Consider the following 18,282-nt stretch of genomic DNA (forward strand, 5'->3'; position numbering starts at 1 on the left):
GCATCCTATCATTCATGTTATGTCCAGAAGAGGGAGCTATACTCATCAAGTTCCTTTGGTGACGCGGTTTACGTCATACAGTAAAGATGGCGTCTTACTGAAGCGCACCATGCTTTATTGTTGATAAAACAATATATTGTTATTTTACCTCAAAAAATCACACCAGGATCGGAAAAATGTCAAGGTTAATAGTCAAGAATCTCCCAAATGGGGTGAGTATTTGTAATGATATTAGAACATTTTGCAAGTTCGCTGTCAAAGATGCATGCGCCTACGAAAGTGTAACGTTAACTAACTTTTAAACACCCCTCTTTACTGTGTTCACTAACAAAAAGGCTCAACTATGTTTTTATTTGAGTTGGTGTCATGGAGATTTCATGGTACTGCCCAGAGTATTGTGGAGCACTATTTGAATGCTATGGTGTAGCCTAATAAAGCATCATGGCATTACATTTGATAGCATCAGTGTAACATGGCATTGTAGAATAAATTGGGTAACACTTTATTTTACAGTATTCTTGTTACACATGTTACATGCAGCTACTGTAGTAATATGCGTAATTATGCAACTAATGCATAGTTGTGCATACATGCAATGTATAATCACACTGTAACACGGACACCTTAAAATAAAGTGTAACCATAAATTGTTATAGGCACTGTCAGGGAATGATAAAAGCATTGAGCCCTTATACTGTATGTGTATGAAATATATGTGATTTGAACCGTCTTACAACTATTGAAATTGTATTTATTCTGTGTCCCCAGATGAAGGAAGGTCGCTTCCGTAAGATGTTTGCGGATTTTGGGACGCTTACAGATTGTACGTTGAAATTCACCAAAGATGGCAAATTCCGCAAATTTGGATTCGTTGGTTTCAAGACGGAAGAAGATGCAGATAAAGCTCTGAAACATTTCGACAAGAGCTTTGTGGACACATCTAGAGTTACTGTAAGTGACAAGATCATGGAGGAGTCCAAGAGATTTGGAAGGAAATCACTAATAGATTAAAATAGTAATGCAAATAGTTTATTTAAACATTGTATCTTGTAATTCTCATCTTATTCATCATCTGCCTGATTAAGGTGGAATCCTGCACAGATTTTGGAGATCCAAACAAAGCCAGACCTTGGAGCAAACACACACGTCAACCATCAGCAAACAAAGTTACAGAAGAACAAGAATCATGTGAACAACTAGAACAAAAGGAAGATTCATTGGTAAATTAATTTGTCATTTTTCAGTGTCTGCGCTGAGCAAAATGGGACATTTATGACCCACTCACTTTATTGTTTGCAAACAGTTTCATTGAAATGCCTTGTTGATTTTTCTTTTCTTTATCTTCATTTGTTTATTTGGAACAATGTGTATTGAAATAAGTGCAATACAAATAAATCAAACTGAATTTATGCGGTCACTCTATCTCCACAGAAGCAGCAGAAGAAGCCTTTGAGTATTCTTCTTAGAGATGTAAGTTTGCTACTCCTAAAGTCTATTCTTTATCGCATTACACAAATCATACTCCAGTAAAAATGCAGACATCCTATAAAATGTCATTTGAAATCCTTAGCTTCAAAAAGACAAGAGCTTCCAGGAGTTCCTGGCTGCACACCAGAAACGCACACAGGTGCCCACGTGGGCCAATGACACAGTGGAAGCGGCTTCTATTGAAGCTGAAAAAGAGAAGGAGAAAAAGAAGAAGGAGGAGCAGAAGAAGCAGAAGCAGAAGAAAGCGCCTGTTCAGGATGATTACCTGAACTTTGACTCTGATGAATCAGAGCAATTGAGTGATGATGAGGATGCTGCTGATGAAGAGGACAAACAAGGTGAGAACTTTGTGCTGAATTCTAGATTCTTTTTTTGTGATTCCTATAGCAGGCAATACAACTTTTTTTCTGTGGGTTGTAAAGATCGTTTGGTAACACTTTAATTAAAGCCTTTATATATAAAGTAGTGCTGGCAAATCGATTCTAACATAAAGGTAACATAAAAGTGCAATCTTTTCTTCATGCACTTGTATTGTATTTGTGTAGGTGTGATTTTATTATGCTCTCCAAATGTGTTTTCTTACCAGATACCGCTAAGAAAGCCTTAAAGAAAGATCTATCTGACATGGACTATCTTCGCTCCAAAATTGTGGAGAAATCAGACATGGTGGATGAAAAAGAGATGGAAAAGAATGAAGAGGACAGTGCCAATGCTGCCGATGAGGACGAGGAAGAGGAAGAGGAAGAGGAAGAGTCCCTGGTCCAGCACACAGACAGTGCATATAAGCCAGCAGCCCAGAACATGGTCAGTGTGATAAAACTGTCATGGGCTTTAATATTGAATAGTTGGCTATTAAAGGCTCATTTGTTTTTGCTGTTCATACACTATTATAGATTGAGTCGAGCACAGGGTTCACAGTCAAGCTACGAGGTGCTCCATTCAACGTCAAAGAGGTGAGATATTATTGATTATTGGCCGATATTGAACATGTAGTTTGTTTTTGTTCAACAACTTTTGTTAATATTCAAGGACTGTTTTACCAGGTCCCTTTATTATTATACGTTTTTATTTTTATTAAGTTTACTTTATTTTACAGTGTTCATGTTGCCATGTATTTACATATATAATTACAGAGTAATCCTAATTAACCACAGGCACTTGGTGTGTTACTATTACTCTCTTACACTCTTGTTCTTGTTATTAGCATAGAAATTAGTTATAGCAATGTGTAAGATTAACACTTTTTATATAGGTGAATAAGTATATTCCTAATAATATAATTTTTAAGTATAAGTTTGGGGTCATTATTGCATTTAAATATATATTTTTTAAAGAATTCACTTTCTCCCCAAGCCTGTATTTATTTGATCAAAAATGTTTACATGTTTATATGTTATAAAGTAATTTATTCCTGTGATGTAAAGCTGAATTTTCAGCATCATTACTCCAGTCTTCAGTGTCACATGATCCTTCAGAAATCATTCTAATATGCTGATTTGATGCTCAAGAAACATTTCTTATTAATAATATCATAGGGAAAAAATAATTTCTTTAGAAAAAAAAATCACACTGACTCCAAACGTTTGAAGGGTAAATTAAAGTAATATTTAATGCATCTTTCATACTGTACAGTATAAATTTCTAATGCCTAAAATCAAATATTCTTTCTTTCTTTAAGAAACAAAAAACAAAGTAGCATGGATTTATAATATCTGCCATTTATCAGTTATTTGCAATACTGGTACACCCCTACTTGTTTTTTATAAAACTAACATATCCTGCCTTTTAAAATCTAATTGGGAGAATCGTTTTATTTTTTAAGGTTATTGTTATTAATAAATGTAATTATTAATACAGAACACTGTTGTCACATAAATAACACAAATCTAGACATCTATCTTTTAATTGATCTTTTTGGACCTGACAACAGTCATTTTTGCCTGATTATTTTTGTCCTGTCTGTCTGATTTACCACTTCACTCTAGCAACAAGTGAAAGAATTTATGGTGCCTCTGAAACCTGTTGCCATTCGATTTGCCAAAAACAAGGATGGGCGCAACACAGGTAAGAGCTTCTGTTGTTTACTGTCTGTTGCTGGTCTAAAGATGTCACTCTGGTGCCATTTGATTGGTTGAATTTCCTGCGATAAGGTTACGTGTATGTGGACCTGCGCTCAGAAGCAGAGGTCGAGAGGGCCCTGCGCCTGAACAGAGACTACATGGGTAAGTCATTTTTCACTCTTTTTGACAAGTACACAATTGTGAGTTTTGTTTTGGGAGCACAACCAATTCAAAAACAAGTCCTGCAAATAACACTTGTTCATGTGCAATACATTATCTGTGTAAACTCACAGGGGGGCGCTATATCGAAGTGTTCAGAACCAACAACTTTAAAAACAAAATGCCTGCGAAGGAAAGCAAAAAGGAGAGAAATTTTGTGCGTGAGCTGAGGGACGATGAGGAAGAGGAAGACGTGGCGGAATCGGGAAGACTTTTCATCAGGAACCTGCCCTACACATGCACTGAAGAAGATCTGAAAGAAGTCTTCATCAAACATGGTGAGTCTTGGAGATCTGCCACTTATCATTTCGCGATCCGTGTTTAAAAGCCACTTATTTTTCTCGTGTCTTCATCAGGTCCTATTTCTGAGGTGCACTTCCCCATAGACAGTCTGACTAAGAAGCCCAAGGGCTTTGCCTTTGTGACATACATGATACCAGAGAACGCAGTCTCAGCCTTGACTCAACTGGACGGCCACGTATTCCAGGTACTGATCACTTTCATCTCATTTCTGTCTGCGTAGTTTTATTTGCTTTCTTACAACTGTTTGGACCCACTAGGGGCGGGTTCTGCATGTCATGGCTTCAAGGCTGAAAAAGGAAAATCCCGATCAGGGGCCCAACACTCCAGGCAGCTCCTCATTTAAGAGAAGTAAAGATGCCAAAGACAAATCAGCCAGCGGCAGGTCAGAAATTGATAACCTATCTGGAGCTGAAAGCCTCTACTGGATCATTTCCTGTTGTGTTCACTGTTTTTTCATTTTATTTTACACAGCTCTCATAACTGGAACACACTGTTTTTGGGCACGAGCGCAGTGGCCGATGCCATCGCTCAGAAATACAACACAACCAAGAGCAAAGTGTTAGATCACGTGAGTATTTTGGTCCTGTAAATTGTCTTTTTCTTGAGAGGATTAACATGGGTAACACTGGATTTGTGTATGTATGCAGGAGTCTGATGGCAGTCTGGCTGTGAGGATGGCCCTCGGAGAGACGCAGATCGTTCAAGAGACCAGACTGTTTCTCCTGGAAAATGGAGTGTCCCTGGACTCATTCAGTCAGGTATAGGGTTGTGCCGAGAGACGATAGTACGTGTATCGATGATATCGCCAATGGCAGATGCTTTTGACGATATCAAGATGATAATTGGCTAGTTTTCCCATTAATGTATTAAGTTATTATTATTATTTAAAGCTAGTGTTATTATCAAATTAATATTAGTAAATATTCCCTTATTTCATAACGACATCACCACACTTGCTACATTGACATGTCACGTGCGAATGAGGATTGAGGAATCCAATGAAAATGTTTTTAAAACGGACTACAAAACTGCATCCCACATCAAAATTAAATTGCAAGGTGATCTATTCACAAATTGTCAAGAGTGCTTGTTATAAAAGAGACGCATCATTCTTCTACAGTTGTTGTTTAGGCCAAGGTGAAAACAGATCGTTTTTCGTCAGCATTTTGTGTAGTTTCCATAGCACATTAACCACATTTTCATGCCACAAATAACAATACAGTTACAAATTATTATTAATAATAATGATACAATTTTTACTAAAATTATGAAGGCCTAATAACATGAAGGCCTCTCATGTCTGAGAGAATTAATATGCATCTTTACTTACTTTAAAATGAAGGATGCACCAATATAAAATACTACAATGAAAAATAAAACACTTAACATTTTGTAGTTTTAAATTCTACCATTACATTTTAAAATATTAAATATTTAGGCAAAGGTAATCTAAATAAAAAATATAGATTTTAATAAATAAAATATTGATATTAATGAATAAAAATGCTTAAAATCACCTAATTACTGTTTATTCATATTTAAAACACATTGCCGTTACTAAGTCATCAATTTAAATAAGAATGTGAGAATGATTCATAATTGGGCCTGCTTGGTATCTGCAAAGAATTCCAATCATCCGAATTCTGATTTTGTGACACAATTCCCCAAAAAGCTTATTGTGACACAACCAATGTTCCCTCTAATTTTTTTTCTTGCTGAGCAAAACCTTTTTCTATTGGGCGGGCATTTTTCGCCACCTGAGCAAAAATATTCTTTAAACCTGACCTGTACAGCATACGTAGAAACACAATGGTTTCAACATTCAGTTGTAACTTTTAACTTGAATGTGCCATTTCTATTTTATTTGACCCTTGATGTAACTTATTGGTATTAAATCATATTTTCGAAAAACAAGCTTCTTAACAAATTAAGAAGTCACTAAATGAAGCACATTTTAGGTTACCTGATATTTTTTTTTACAGTGCTGTTAACTGTACAGTCTTTACCAAGAAATCCTATGAAAAATAATTTACAAAATCTTCTGCAGGACAGTTCAATTCTTTACAATAATAGAATATAGTATGAAAGAAAAGTAAGCTGTTACACTGAGATGGTTTGGGAAAACCATAAAGTGTTTTTGTACAGTCAATTAATTGTGTACAGGAAGCATTAAACCATCAAAGTTAAATGATTGTTTATTGCTTATGAATTTCCAATATTTTCTTTAGCAGGGGGTTTCAAACTTTTTAATGGCAAGGAGCCCTAAACAATACCCTTGTGAGATTCTTTATTTAGGCTTATAATATAATAAAATATAGGCATAATATAATATAAAAAAACGAATTGAAGTATTTGAAGTGATATAATATATCAGTTTAAATGCTTAAATTTGTTTACATATTATATTATTATATTATGAAAACAAAGCATTTAAATAGATCTAATAGCTAAATATTTTCAAGAAAAGTGAATATAATCTAATCTTTTATAATCTAACCATCCCTGAAACTCCCCCCCACACAAAAACATCTATTTAAACTAATGATGTATTTTGAATTTGCACGTGGGTGGGTGTGTAGTTGTAACCGTTCTGTGTCCATCAACCGTTATTTCCACCACTTTAATCAAACCACTCTTCTTTAAAACATTATGATGTGATTTTATTTCACATGTCTATGCGTTTCTCGTTGCCTCTCGTATTGATCTATTTGGTCCGCACACACGACTCACTGCCAATCACACGCGCTCACATCGTTCTCTTTCTATGAAACCTGTAAACTGCATTCACCAGTTTTCACTCTATAGCGGTTGACCAGAACACTGAAATTATTTCTCACTTAAACTACAATCAAATGGATTTCCCCACACGTTTCGCGTCAGTCCTCTGCGTGGCATTTTATTATTTTCTGCGCGGCCGCGCACGCGCGCAGCTTAGAGGGAACATTGGACACAACTAATGTCTAAATCCATATTTCTGTTTGTTTCTGCATAAATCATGGTTATGTTAATGCGTGTCTGTAATTTCCATCTATTTAGGCATCAGGTCAGCGCAGTAACTCTGTGTTCCTGGTGAAGAACTTGCCCTCAGGCGTGCAGGTCGGAGAGCTTGAGGCTTTGTTCTCGCCCCATGGATCTCTGGGAAGAGTTCTGCTGCCCCCATCTGGCCTCACTGCTATAGTGGAGTTCCTGGAGCCCACCGAAGCCAAACGGGCTTTCATGAAGCTTGCATACACAAAGGTCAGTGTGTGTGATTGGGCATTTGAGCTACTGTTTTCACTGGAAAAAAGAACTTGTATATGTTTTTGTTTATATAATATTTATTTGTCCAAATATTTATAATCATGTGTGCCTTTGGTTAGTTAAAGCTTGAATTAGGGACATGGTATGATGTCATACGGTCTATCTCCCCAGTTCCAGCATGTTCCCTTGTATCTGGAGTGGGCTCCTGTAGCGGTCTTTACAACTCCTCCAAAACCTAAACCAGGTATTCCTTTAATACTGACATATCAGTTTGTTGGTGCTTAAACCAGCAATTCATCTTTTTGTACGAAGGATATATGTATGCCTAAACATTCACATGTTCATAACCGTGACATTTTTTGAAATGACAACCTGAGAATGAATCACAAACAGTCCTGCATGGAATCTGCTGTGAATTCCAATCATCCAAATTCCAAATCACAATACCATATAAAGCTCTGTACATTCCAAGTGAACTTGAACACCGTCCAACAAGCCCTTCCCTTGGCATGTTTGTAAATATTTTGGATATTGTGTTACTTTTAGCTACCAAATGTTTTACATTTGAAATAAAGTTTAGGAATGTATTTATTAATTTCATAATTGAGAATGGTTTGGCAAAAAATATGCATTTTTAGCATTTTAAGTTGAACAATTGTATATTATTTACACTACCGTTCAGAAATTTGGGGTCGGTAAGATTTTCTAAATATTTTTGAAAGAAGTCTCTTATGCTCACCAAGGCTGCATTTGACCAAAAAATAAAAATAACTATTAAAATTAAATTAAAATAACTATTGTCAATATTTGATATTTTAAAAGGTCATTTATTCCTGTGATGTAAAGCAAAATGTTACCAAATTAATAACAATTCTGAAGTATTTCCTTCAGGACATCCAAATCAGTGTTTTGTCAGTCCTGAATCTAGAAAACACTTCAGTGCTGCATTTCCTGTAGTTTTTCTTGTTCTGTCTAAATATCCATCCTTCTCTTGCTCCACTCAGAGCCTCAAACCAAAAATGCAAATGCTGAGAACAATGACTTGGCCAAAAAGGAAGAGGAGGAGGAGGAGGAGGAGGAGGAGGAGGAGGAGATTTTGCCTGGCTCGACTCTCTTCATTAAGAACATCAACTTTGACACCTCAGAGGAAACATTACAAGAGGTGAGCTCAAGAGCAAACTGCAGATCTTGTGGTTTAGGTTTTTGTAGTGGAAACATGAGAAGGTTTCTTGTTCTGGTCACAGGAGACTCATTTGAGATGCATGTTAGTAGCAGGTGTAAGCAGCAACATGTGTTGTGTGATCAGATCACCCCGAACGGATGTTAATAACAGGTGTAAACACGGCCAGTGTCTCACCATATGGGTGTCATTGTGTTCTTTTGACAGACATTTTCTAAATGTGGTGTGGTGAATAGCTGCACAATATCAAAGAAGAGAGATAAAGCAGGTTTGATTTCACAGACACGCATATTTACCATTGATATTCATCTGTGTATTATACATCTATATACTTTATGTGGCTCTCTCTCTCTCTCAGGTCAAATGTTATCAATGGGTTATGGATTTGTTCAGTACAAAACTCCAAAGGCAGCACAGAAAGCCATGAGAAAACTGCAGGTAAATGACCATCTGCTGCTCTGTCATTGCTGTATTTATGTACTCTTACTATGCACAAATATTCATGTGATGAAATAAATTCAGGCATTTTTTTCATCATTACTTTCATTTTTTTTTTGCAGCACTGCACAGTTGATGGGCACCAGCTTGAGATAAAAATATCAGAAAGAGAAGTCAAGTAAGTTGAGACATTTTTTGTGTCCTAAATCTTCATGTTCTGTGTAGGACATGGTTGCACAAAACCCCAAGCTCTCTCTCTTAGGGCTCGCCAAGCCTTCTGATTATAAATTTAGTTCATTCAGTGAAGAACTTATCAGTTTTTGATAAACTCATCAAGAACTAGCTCATAAGAGTCATTTTCACTTGAATCAGACTTCACTGGTCACACTTTGTTTGTTTGACCTGAAGCATGTAAAGATTTGCCAATAGACAGACATGTTTTCCTGACATTATTTTGTGGTACAGTATCTTTTTTTTCCCTCATATTTAATTCAGACTGCAAATTTACATTTCATAACTTAAAATATGATCATATGAAAAATAGGTCAAATATGAATACTTTTGCTTTGGCGCTGATGTTTAAGCAGCAGAGGCCTAATTGATGGAGATGGAAGTGATCAGGGCAGAAAATACTGGTGTTTAAGCTGTACAGAATACTTCAGAACATTCACGTACAGTATATGTGTCTGGTTTGGGGCTAATTTTCTTGTATTATATTTGTCCTTGCATGTAATAGTAATTTTCTGAGAAGAATTGTTTCAGCATTGTAATGAGCCCGAAGAATTTAACAGACATGAACCAAACTATTTTTTTATTTACAAACATGTATAAAATTATTATCTGTTTATATGCTTTTCTTTAAATACTGCACCTTTCTGCAAAATTAGTATTTTGAAAAGGTTGTGAAAGAATATAAGAACAAATCTCCTAGAGTTCATGGATTTGCTGAAAATATATATTTTTGTTTTCAGAAAGTAATAATACTTTACTTATTATACAGAAGATATTGTAATTAAAGTGATGAGAAACTTGATAAAGTTTCATAGGAGTAACTCATAATTGACCTGTATTTTTTAAAATGTTTAACATAAATGGTTTACTTTAGAAATTTCTAGTCACAGTGTGCTTTTGTTGAAGCGTTTGGTAAACAAAAGATTATATACAGTCAGTGTTTTTTTTTTGTTAGATTGCTTTTTGTAATATCATTGCTTTTAAATTCTTTCATATGTGCTTTCTTAGTCAGTTTGACCAATAAAGTCAATAACAAGCATAATAAAGGGCACTAGTCACACGCATGAGTGAAAGCCGTTTCCTTCTGTTGTTTTTGCAGGTCAGGTGTGGTGGAACCCAAGAGGAAAAAGCAAACCTCCAGGAAACAGAGGACTTCTAAGATCCTGGTGCGAAACATCCCCTTCCAGGCCACAGTGAAAGAACTGCGAGAACTCTTCTGGTAAGCCTCGTTTCACATTTAACAGTGTGTATGTTATAGAACAGAACAGGCCAAATTATTCCAATGTTGACTTTTCACTAACAAAAATGACTGTGAAAGTATCATGGTTTTAAACTTGGTACCCTTGTAATTATTGTGAAATAGTCCTCATGTGAGTTCTTATTTGAAGTGCAGGTGTTGTTTCTTTTTGTCAGTACGTTTGGAGAGCTGAAGACAGTCCGCCTGCCAAAGAAAGGGATCGGTGGAGCCCACCGTGGTTTTGGCTTCATTGACTTCCTCACTAAACAGGATGCCAAGGTGGGTGCATCTGTCTCTGCGTCTTTCTGTTTCGTGCTTTTCACAGTCAGACAGTCTCCTGTAAAACAACTAATCAACACTGATCCTGTTCAATGTGTCTAGTTACAGTACATCTAACACAAGCTTTGATTTGGTGCTGGTCTCTCACAGAAAGCGTTCACGGCGCTGTGCCACAGTACCCATCTGTACGGCAGGAGGCTGGTGTTGGAGTGGGCAGACGCAGAGGACACTGTGGACGACCTGCGACGAAAAACCGCACAGCACTTTCATGGTTACATTTTTGTTTTATGTGCAGAGTAACAGTTATTTAGCATTAACCGTTGCAAGCAGTTTTGATGAATAACTTACTGAAAGGCTACGATCACTTTGTCAGTTTTTGGGAGTGACAGCCGCATTCAATTACAAGTGTGAGTCTCAAAATGTTCAAACAGCAACTTACAGTAGCATCTCGAATACTGTCTGTGGAAGTCGAGCCTGTATTCTCTTAACAGTTAACATAGTCACAGTGACCAAAGTAATATCAAAGATGGCAATGTCCATAAAACTGAAATGTCTGATCACTGTTGATAAGACGAGTCCAGTCGAGCCTTGAGTTCATCCGTCAAATCTTCATTAACTGAAGCTTTTATATCTGATGGAGAGCGGAGTATTTGAGTCGCATGTAGAACTCAAAACTGACAGGAGCCGCTCCGGTGGAGAACAGTGACTGTATCTAACCTTCAGATGACACACAGCTCATATCTCCACTGCTGTTAATCACCGAAAGCTAAACCACATATGAAAACCCATGACACACGGTAGACACACGTTTGTGCAGCGCAGAGCAGCTCTGACACACTGACATGACGGACAACTAGTTGTTCAGCCCAGTTGTGTTCACAGCGCGGGTTTTTAGAGAAAGCGGTTATGAGTCCTGAAAATGTACAGGTGCGAGTTCGGTTATAGAATGCGGTTGTCACTCCCGTAAATAACTGAACTGTGTGTGAATGTAACCATATTAAGGACTCAAATACAGGACTGACAACCATATCCTACAGCATTTATTAATCTTAAAGGGATAGTTCATCACTTACTCACACTCAAGTTGTTCCAAACCTGAGTTTTTAAAGGGTCATGAAACCCTAAACCAAATTTTCTGAGATTTTAACAGAGGTATGTGTGTTGAACAACATTGAAGACAATGTTAGCATCTGTTAGATTTAATAGTAGGGCGAAAATGGTTAAATTTTAGTTTTTTCCAGCTATTTTCGTCTTCCGGGTTTAAAATCTTCATCGCAGGCTGTGACGTGGCAGTGCACAGTGTAGTGCGTTGATGACTCATCGGTCTCTCATAATTATTAATGAGACTGAGTTTTTATATCCTATGAGAAGACACGGTCTCTTAATTATTCATGACACCACGTGGATCTTTCCACAGACATGTCAAACTGTGATATCGCGTAGTAAAGGAGAGAGACCATCATGGGACGCAAGTGCCGCAAACATTTTACCCGAGAGAGCTTCGAGAATTGGAGAATGGTGGACTTCGGCCTTGTCGATGACCAATGCAAGTTACGTCTTGCGAGTAATGCGGTACCAAGTCCTGAGGACTTTTCTATCCCTTCAGAGTGTGTCTCTAAAATGTAACCCTGGTCATTTTACTTGCCTTTTGTTAAATAAGCGGTCGTTATGAACATTTTAGATATTTCGATAATATATCAATTGTATGCTTAATACGGGAGACTTGTGAATGTGTAGTGTTGACGTGCGGGCCGGGCGACACCGTGTTGTGTCTGTGTGTGTGTGTACGTGCAGGCAGGCGAGCCTGCGAAATGATTCGGGGTCAGAGAGAGAAGCGGTAGGATGTGTGTTTGGACGAACGACTGAAAACTCTGAGATTATTGTTCATTATTGATCGTACATTGTACAGAGGTCAAAATTATTGTACAAATACGATAATTATCGTACATCTGGCAACACTGCTGGCTGATGACAGTTCCCCCTCTCCCCTGCCGTGCCACACCCACTCCCTCCCTTCTTCTCACAGCCATCCACGCCCATTTAAGTTGCATTTTTCAAAAAGATTATGAGCTAGACTTGAGCTGATAGAGGGGGGTTTCATGACCCTTTAAGATCAAAAGTTATATCTGTTAATACTAGGTAATGCACTGTGAACTAAAATTCAATTTTTTCTATTAACAAAGGTTAATATATGCTATAAGAATATATTGCTCATTGTAAGTTCATGTTAGTTCATGCCTTAACAAATAAGGCCTTGTTGTAAATTATCAATATTATATGTAACTTAATTCAAAAGATGTTGCCTCCTCAAATAGCTTGATTGTTGTTAACTAAATATAGTCAAACAACTAACTTTTTCAATACTTTTTCCAAACAGTAGTTTGACTGTTGCTTAACTGCTTGAAAACTGCAGCTTGCCAAAGCCCTTAATTTGTTAAGTTTCCCAAACACTGGTTGCAATTCTTGTAATTTCCCTTCTTTAATTGAATTAAAACAAATCTGTGCTCAAATCTGTCCTCTCATCTTCTCTGTCAGATGCTCCTAAGAAGCGGAGGAAGGCGGAGGTGTTAGAGGGAATCTTGGAGCAGATGGAGGTCGGGGAGGAAGACGGGGAGTGAATAGCAGCCGTCAGTCACCTCCAGCATCAATAAGAGACTAAATCATCCAGTGGAACTCCATTTATCTCTATTATGACTCCGTCTTAAACAGCTGCTTCACGGTCTCTTCAGGAATTCTTCCTTTTGGCCCCAGATGCTCCCAATTAGCTTTTTATTATATGCTCATACATCATCCCTGTTATTGCTGTCAATGTATTAAACACAGCGTCTCCCCGCAGACCAACTGCGGCTGAAGGTGAACTCGACGACGGAGTCCTTTTGAAAAAGATGCCCAAAGGCCACGTTTGCTTTAGCTGCTTTTAATCGTCACGGAGGGCCGAGATATTTCATACTCTGCTGCAACATGGGTGACATTGAAAAATCACTATTGTGATTGATCAGAATATCAGTAGCAGAAGATAAAAATGGAAACTGTTTCCTTTAACAATTTTTTTGGCACAAAATGTATCTCTTGTAGTCTGTTTTTGAATTACATCATAATGTAAAACCTAAGAACATGTATTTTGCTCTGTTGTTTAACAGTGTTTTTTCCAGTCTTCAAGAAATAAGTGCTTTTATATTGTTGGGATCATACTGTTTATTGATGTGACAATAAATAAATTGTCTGGAAATGTTCCTATCGTAGGTTAGTAATCACACTAGAAACCTCACTATTTGTACAGTCGAGGTCAAAACAGTCTTGGTCTACACTGAAGTTGCATTACACATCATACTAGTGGACATTCTAGTGTACTGCATGACAACGGTTTCTCCAGACATCATGTTCAAGTGTTTTCATACCAACCATTATTTCTTATACCCATTCAAACCAAACCCATATGACTAATAAAAGCTGGAATATATGGAAGCTTGTTTCCGCCACAGAATGAAAAATAAAAAAGGTAATTGCGACTTTTTATCTCACAATTCTGACTTTTTTTCTCACAATTGCGAGTTTACATCTCGCAATTCTGACTTTATTTCTCAGAATTGCGATATGAAGTCAGAATTGCGTGATATAAAATCGCAATTGCGTGTTATAAAGTCAGATTTGCGAGATATAAAGTCAGAATTTATTGATATGAAGTCGCAATTGCAGGTTATAAAGTCAGAATTGCGTGATATAAAGTCAGAATTGCGTGATATAAAGTCAGAATTGCGTGAAATAAAGTCGCAATTGCGTGTTATAAAGTCAGAATTGCAAGATATAAAGTCAGAATTGATTGATATAAAGTCGCAATTGCGTGTTATAAAGTCAGAATTGTGAAATATAAACTATTCTGAGGGGGAAAAAGTTAGTCTTTTTCCCCCCCTTAGAATTGGCCTGATAACTAGCAATTGCGAGTTTATATCTCACAATTCTGAGAAAACATGTCAGAATTTCGAGATATAAACTCGCAATTATGTGTTATAAAGTCAGAATTGCGAGATGTAAACTCGCAATTGTGAGAAAAAAAGTTTCTGTCACAATTCTGTCTTTTTTTCTCGCAATTGCGACTTTATTTCTCATAATTGCGACTTTATATCTCGCAATTGCGACTTTATTTATCAGAATTCTGACTTGTCTCGCAATTGTGAGATAAAAAGTCGCAATTATTATTATTTTTTTTTTTATTCAGTGGCGGAAACAAGCTTCCATAGGAATACACAATAGATTTTACAGCATTAAACTTTTACTTTCCGATTATGCAACTAGCAACAGGAAAACTGGGTATCATACCGTAAACGACTTCCCAGCTAACACAGTACGTTGTGACGACTACTTTAATGACACAGCGTGACATTACTTTATGACAACGTTATGAGGACGTCGTGGTAAAGTTCCATTTTTTATAATCTTGAAACGTTTTATAATTCCAGAAATGTTGTGGGCACGTCCTCAAAAGACGTCGCTAGTTTATCTTATGGAGAACGGTGTAGAGACGTGGTCAACTGGTCTCCAGATAACTTTCCAGAAAATGGCATTACAAGTATTATCCTAGTGATATATGCCATTTTGATATTGTATGGGACATCTATCTATAAATTACAGGAACGTCTGTCTGTTCATCTGTCTGTTAATCGAATACCTCTCGAACCGTTAGTCTGATGGATTTCAAACTTGACAGGTGTCTTGCTACGGGCACGAGTAAGTGCAGTGCTGAGTTTGATGTTCTTTGGATTAGAAATGCAAAAGATATCGTTAAATATATCTGTAAAAGAAGCACACATTGAAGTTGTGGTTTAAAAAAATAAATCATTCTGACATTAGAGAGGGTTGTGGTTTAAAAATTGTGGTTTAAAAATTCTGTCAGCTAAACATTAAGTCAGCTACACTGTTTACTTCTGAAGTAAAAAAGTAGCGATTCTTTTCGAGAAATGTAGCGATTCTTTTCAAGGTTGTTATACGTTTATTACAATGTAATTATACATTTATTACAATGTAATTATACCTTTATTAAAATGTAATTATACCTTTATTACAATGTAATTATACGTTTATTACAATGCAATTATACATTAGTGTTATTATACATTTATTACAATGTTATTATACATTTATTACAATGTAATTATACATTACAATGCAATTATACGTTTATTACAATGTAATTATACATTTATTACAATATAGTTATACACTTATTACAATGTAATTATACCTTTATTACAATGTAATTATACATTTATTACAATCTAATTATACCTTTATTACAATGTAATTATACATTTATTACAATCTAATTATACATTTATTACAATGTAAATATATTTATGACAATGTAATTATACATTACAGTGTTATACATTTATTACAATGTAATTATACATTGTTTATTATACATTACAATGTAATTATACATTTATTACAATGCAATTATACATTAGTGTTATTATACATTTATTACAATGTTATTATACGTTTATTACAATGCAATTATACATTACAGTGTTATTTTACATTTATTACAAAAGTAATTATATGTTTATTACAATGTAATTATACGTTTTTTACATTGTAATTACACTTTTATTACAGTGTTATTATAAATGTTTTACAATGTAATTATACATTTATTACAATGTTATTATACCTTTATTACAATGTAATTATACATTTATTACAATGTTATTATACCTTTATTACAATGTAATTATACATTTATTACAGTGTTATTATACGTTTATTACAATGCAATTATACATTACAGTGTTATTATACGTTTATTACAATGTAATTATACCTTTTTTACAATGTAATTATACATTTATTACAATGTTATTATACGTTTATTACAATGCCATTATACATTACAGTGTTATTATACATTTATTACAATGTAATTATATGTTTATTACAATGTAATTATACGTTTATTACAATGTTTTTATACATTTATTACAGTGTTATTATACATTTATTACAATGTAATTATACGTTTATTACAATGCAATTATACATTACAGTGTTATACATTTATTACAACGTTATTATGTTTATTAAAATGTAAATATACATTCATTATAATGTAAATATACATTTATTACAATGTAATTATACATTTGTTACAATGTAATTATACGTTTTTTTTACAATGTAATTATACATTATTTCAATGTAATTATACCTTTATTACAATGTAATTATACATTTATTACAATGTAATTATATGTTTATTACAATGCAATTATACATTACAGTGTTATTATACATTTATTACAATGTAATTATAAGTTTTTTTACAATGTAATTATATATTTATTACAATGTAATTATACCTTTATTACAATGTAAATATGTTTATTACAATGTAATTATACATTACAGTGTTATTATACATTTATTACAATGTAATTATACATTACCTTATTATTATACGTTTATTACAATGCAATTATACATTACAGTGTTATTATACATTTATTACAATGTTAAACATTTTTTACAATGTAATTATACATTTGTTACAATGTTATTATACCTTTATTACAATGTAATTATACATTGTTTATTATACATTTATTACAATGTAATTATACAGTAAAGTGTTATTATACATTACAGTGTTATTATACATTTATTACAATGTAATTATACATTACAATGTAATTATACCTTTATTACAATGTAATTATACATTTATTACAATGTAATTATATGTTTATTACAATGTAATTATACATTAGTGTTATTATACATTTTTTACAATGTAATTATATGTTTGTTACAATGTAATTATACATTAATGTTATTATACATTTTTTACAATGTAATTATACATTTGTTACAATGTTATTATACCTTTATTACAATGTAATTATACATTTATTACAATGTAATTATACATTTATTACAATGTAATTATAAGTTTTATTACAATGTAATTATATATTTATTACAATGTAATTATACCTTTATTACAATGTAAAGATGTTTATTACAATGTAATTATACATTACAGTGTTATTATACATTTTTTACAATGTAATTATACATTACAGTGTTATTATACGTTTATTACAATGCAATTATACATTACAGTGTTATTATACATTTATTACAATGTTATTAAACATTTTTTACAATGTAATTATACATTTGTTACAATGTTATTATACCTTTATTACAATGTAATTATACATTTATTACAATGTTATTATACCTTTATTACAATGTAATTATACATTGTTTATTATACATTTATTACAATGCAATTATACATTACAATGTAATTATACATTACAGTGTTATTATACATTACAGTGTTATTATACATTTATTACAATGTAATTATACGTTTATTACAATGTAATTACACATTTATTACAATATAATTATACCTTTTTTACAATGTAATTATACATTTATTACAATGTAATTATATGTTTATTACAATGCAATTATACATTAGTGTTATTATACATTTATTACAATGTAATTATACGTTTTTTACAATGTAATATACATTACAATGTAATTATACCTTTATTACAATGTAATTATACATTTATTACAATGTAATTATATGT

At 34.0% G+C, this 18,282-nt stretch overlaps 1 protein-coding gene across 3 annotated transcripts; it reads left to right on the forward strand.

The window, feature by feature from the left end:
• The first annotated feature begins 64 nt into the window (after positions 1 to 64).
• rbm19 (RNA binding motif protein 19) lies at positions 65 to 13,533 on the forward strand. 3 transcript variants are annotated; one of them, XM_056256192.1, is made up of 24 exons: positions 65 to 212; positions 769 to 951; positions 1,086 to 1,220; positions 1,432 to 1,470; positions 1,571 to 1,826; positions 2,075 to 2,292; positions 2,382 to 2,441; positions 3,474 to 3,552; positions 3,639 to 3,710; positions 3,842 to 4,045; positions 4,124 to 4,254; positions 4,328 to 4,452; positions 4,542 to 4,638; positions 4,718 to 4,828; positions 7,107 to 7,307; positions 7,482 to 7,554; positions 8,315 to 8,472; positions 8,698 to 8,758; positions 8,849 to 8,928; positions 9,051 to 9,106; positions 10,259 to 10,378; positions 10,573 to 10,675; positions 10,826 to 10,946; positions 13,211 to 13,533. In XM_056256192.1, exons 1-24 carry the CDS (start codon positions 177 to 179, stop codon positions 13,291 to 13,293), a joined length of 2,802 nt encoding a protein of 933 aa, XP_056112167.1. In that variant the 5' UTR covers positions 65 to 176; the 3' UTR covers positions 13,294 to 13,533. The 3 variants fall into 3 exon arrangements, with proteins under 3 accessions (XP_056112167.1, XP_056112168.1, XP_056112170.1); XM_056256193.1 differs by having other exon boundaries at positions 1,435 to 1,470; XM_056256195.1 differs by having other exon boundaries at positions 1,438 to 1,470.
• Positions 13,534 to 18,282: the final 4,749 nt, after the last annotated feature.

This window comes from Rhinichthys klamathensis, unplaced genomic scaffold (genome assembly GCF_029890125.1).
Source record: "Rhinichthys klamathensis goyatoka isolate OS25496 unplaced genomic scaffold, OSU_Roscu_1.1 h1tg000124l_1, whole genome shotgun sequence".
NCBI classification, from domain to species: Eukaryota; Metazoa; Chordata; class Actinopteri; order Cypriniformes; family Leuciscidae; genus Rhinichthys; species Rhinichthys klamathensis.

Excerpts from the sequence above, each read along its gene's own strand:
- rbm19 (XM_056256192.1), top strand. The coding sequence starts at position 177 with ATGTCAAGGTTAATAGTCAAGAATCTCCCAAATGGG. Across the intron at positions 4,453-4,541 it reads GACAAATCAGCCAGCGGCAG|CTCTCATAACTGGAACACAC; the intron begins GTCAGAAATTGA and ends TATTTTACACAG. Across the intron at positions 4,829-7,106 it reads CCCTGGACTCATTCAGTCAG|GCATCAGGTCAGCGCAGTAA; the intron begins GTATAGGGTTGT and ends CCATCTATTTAG.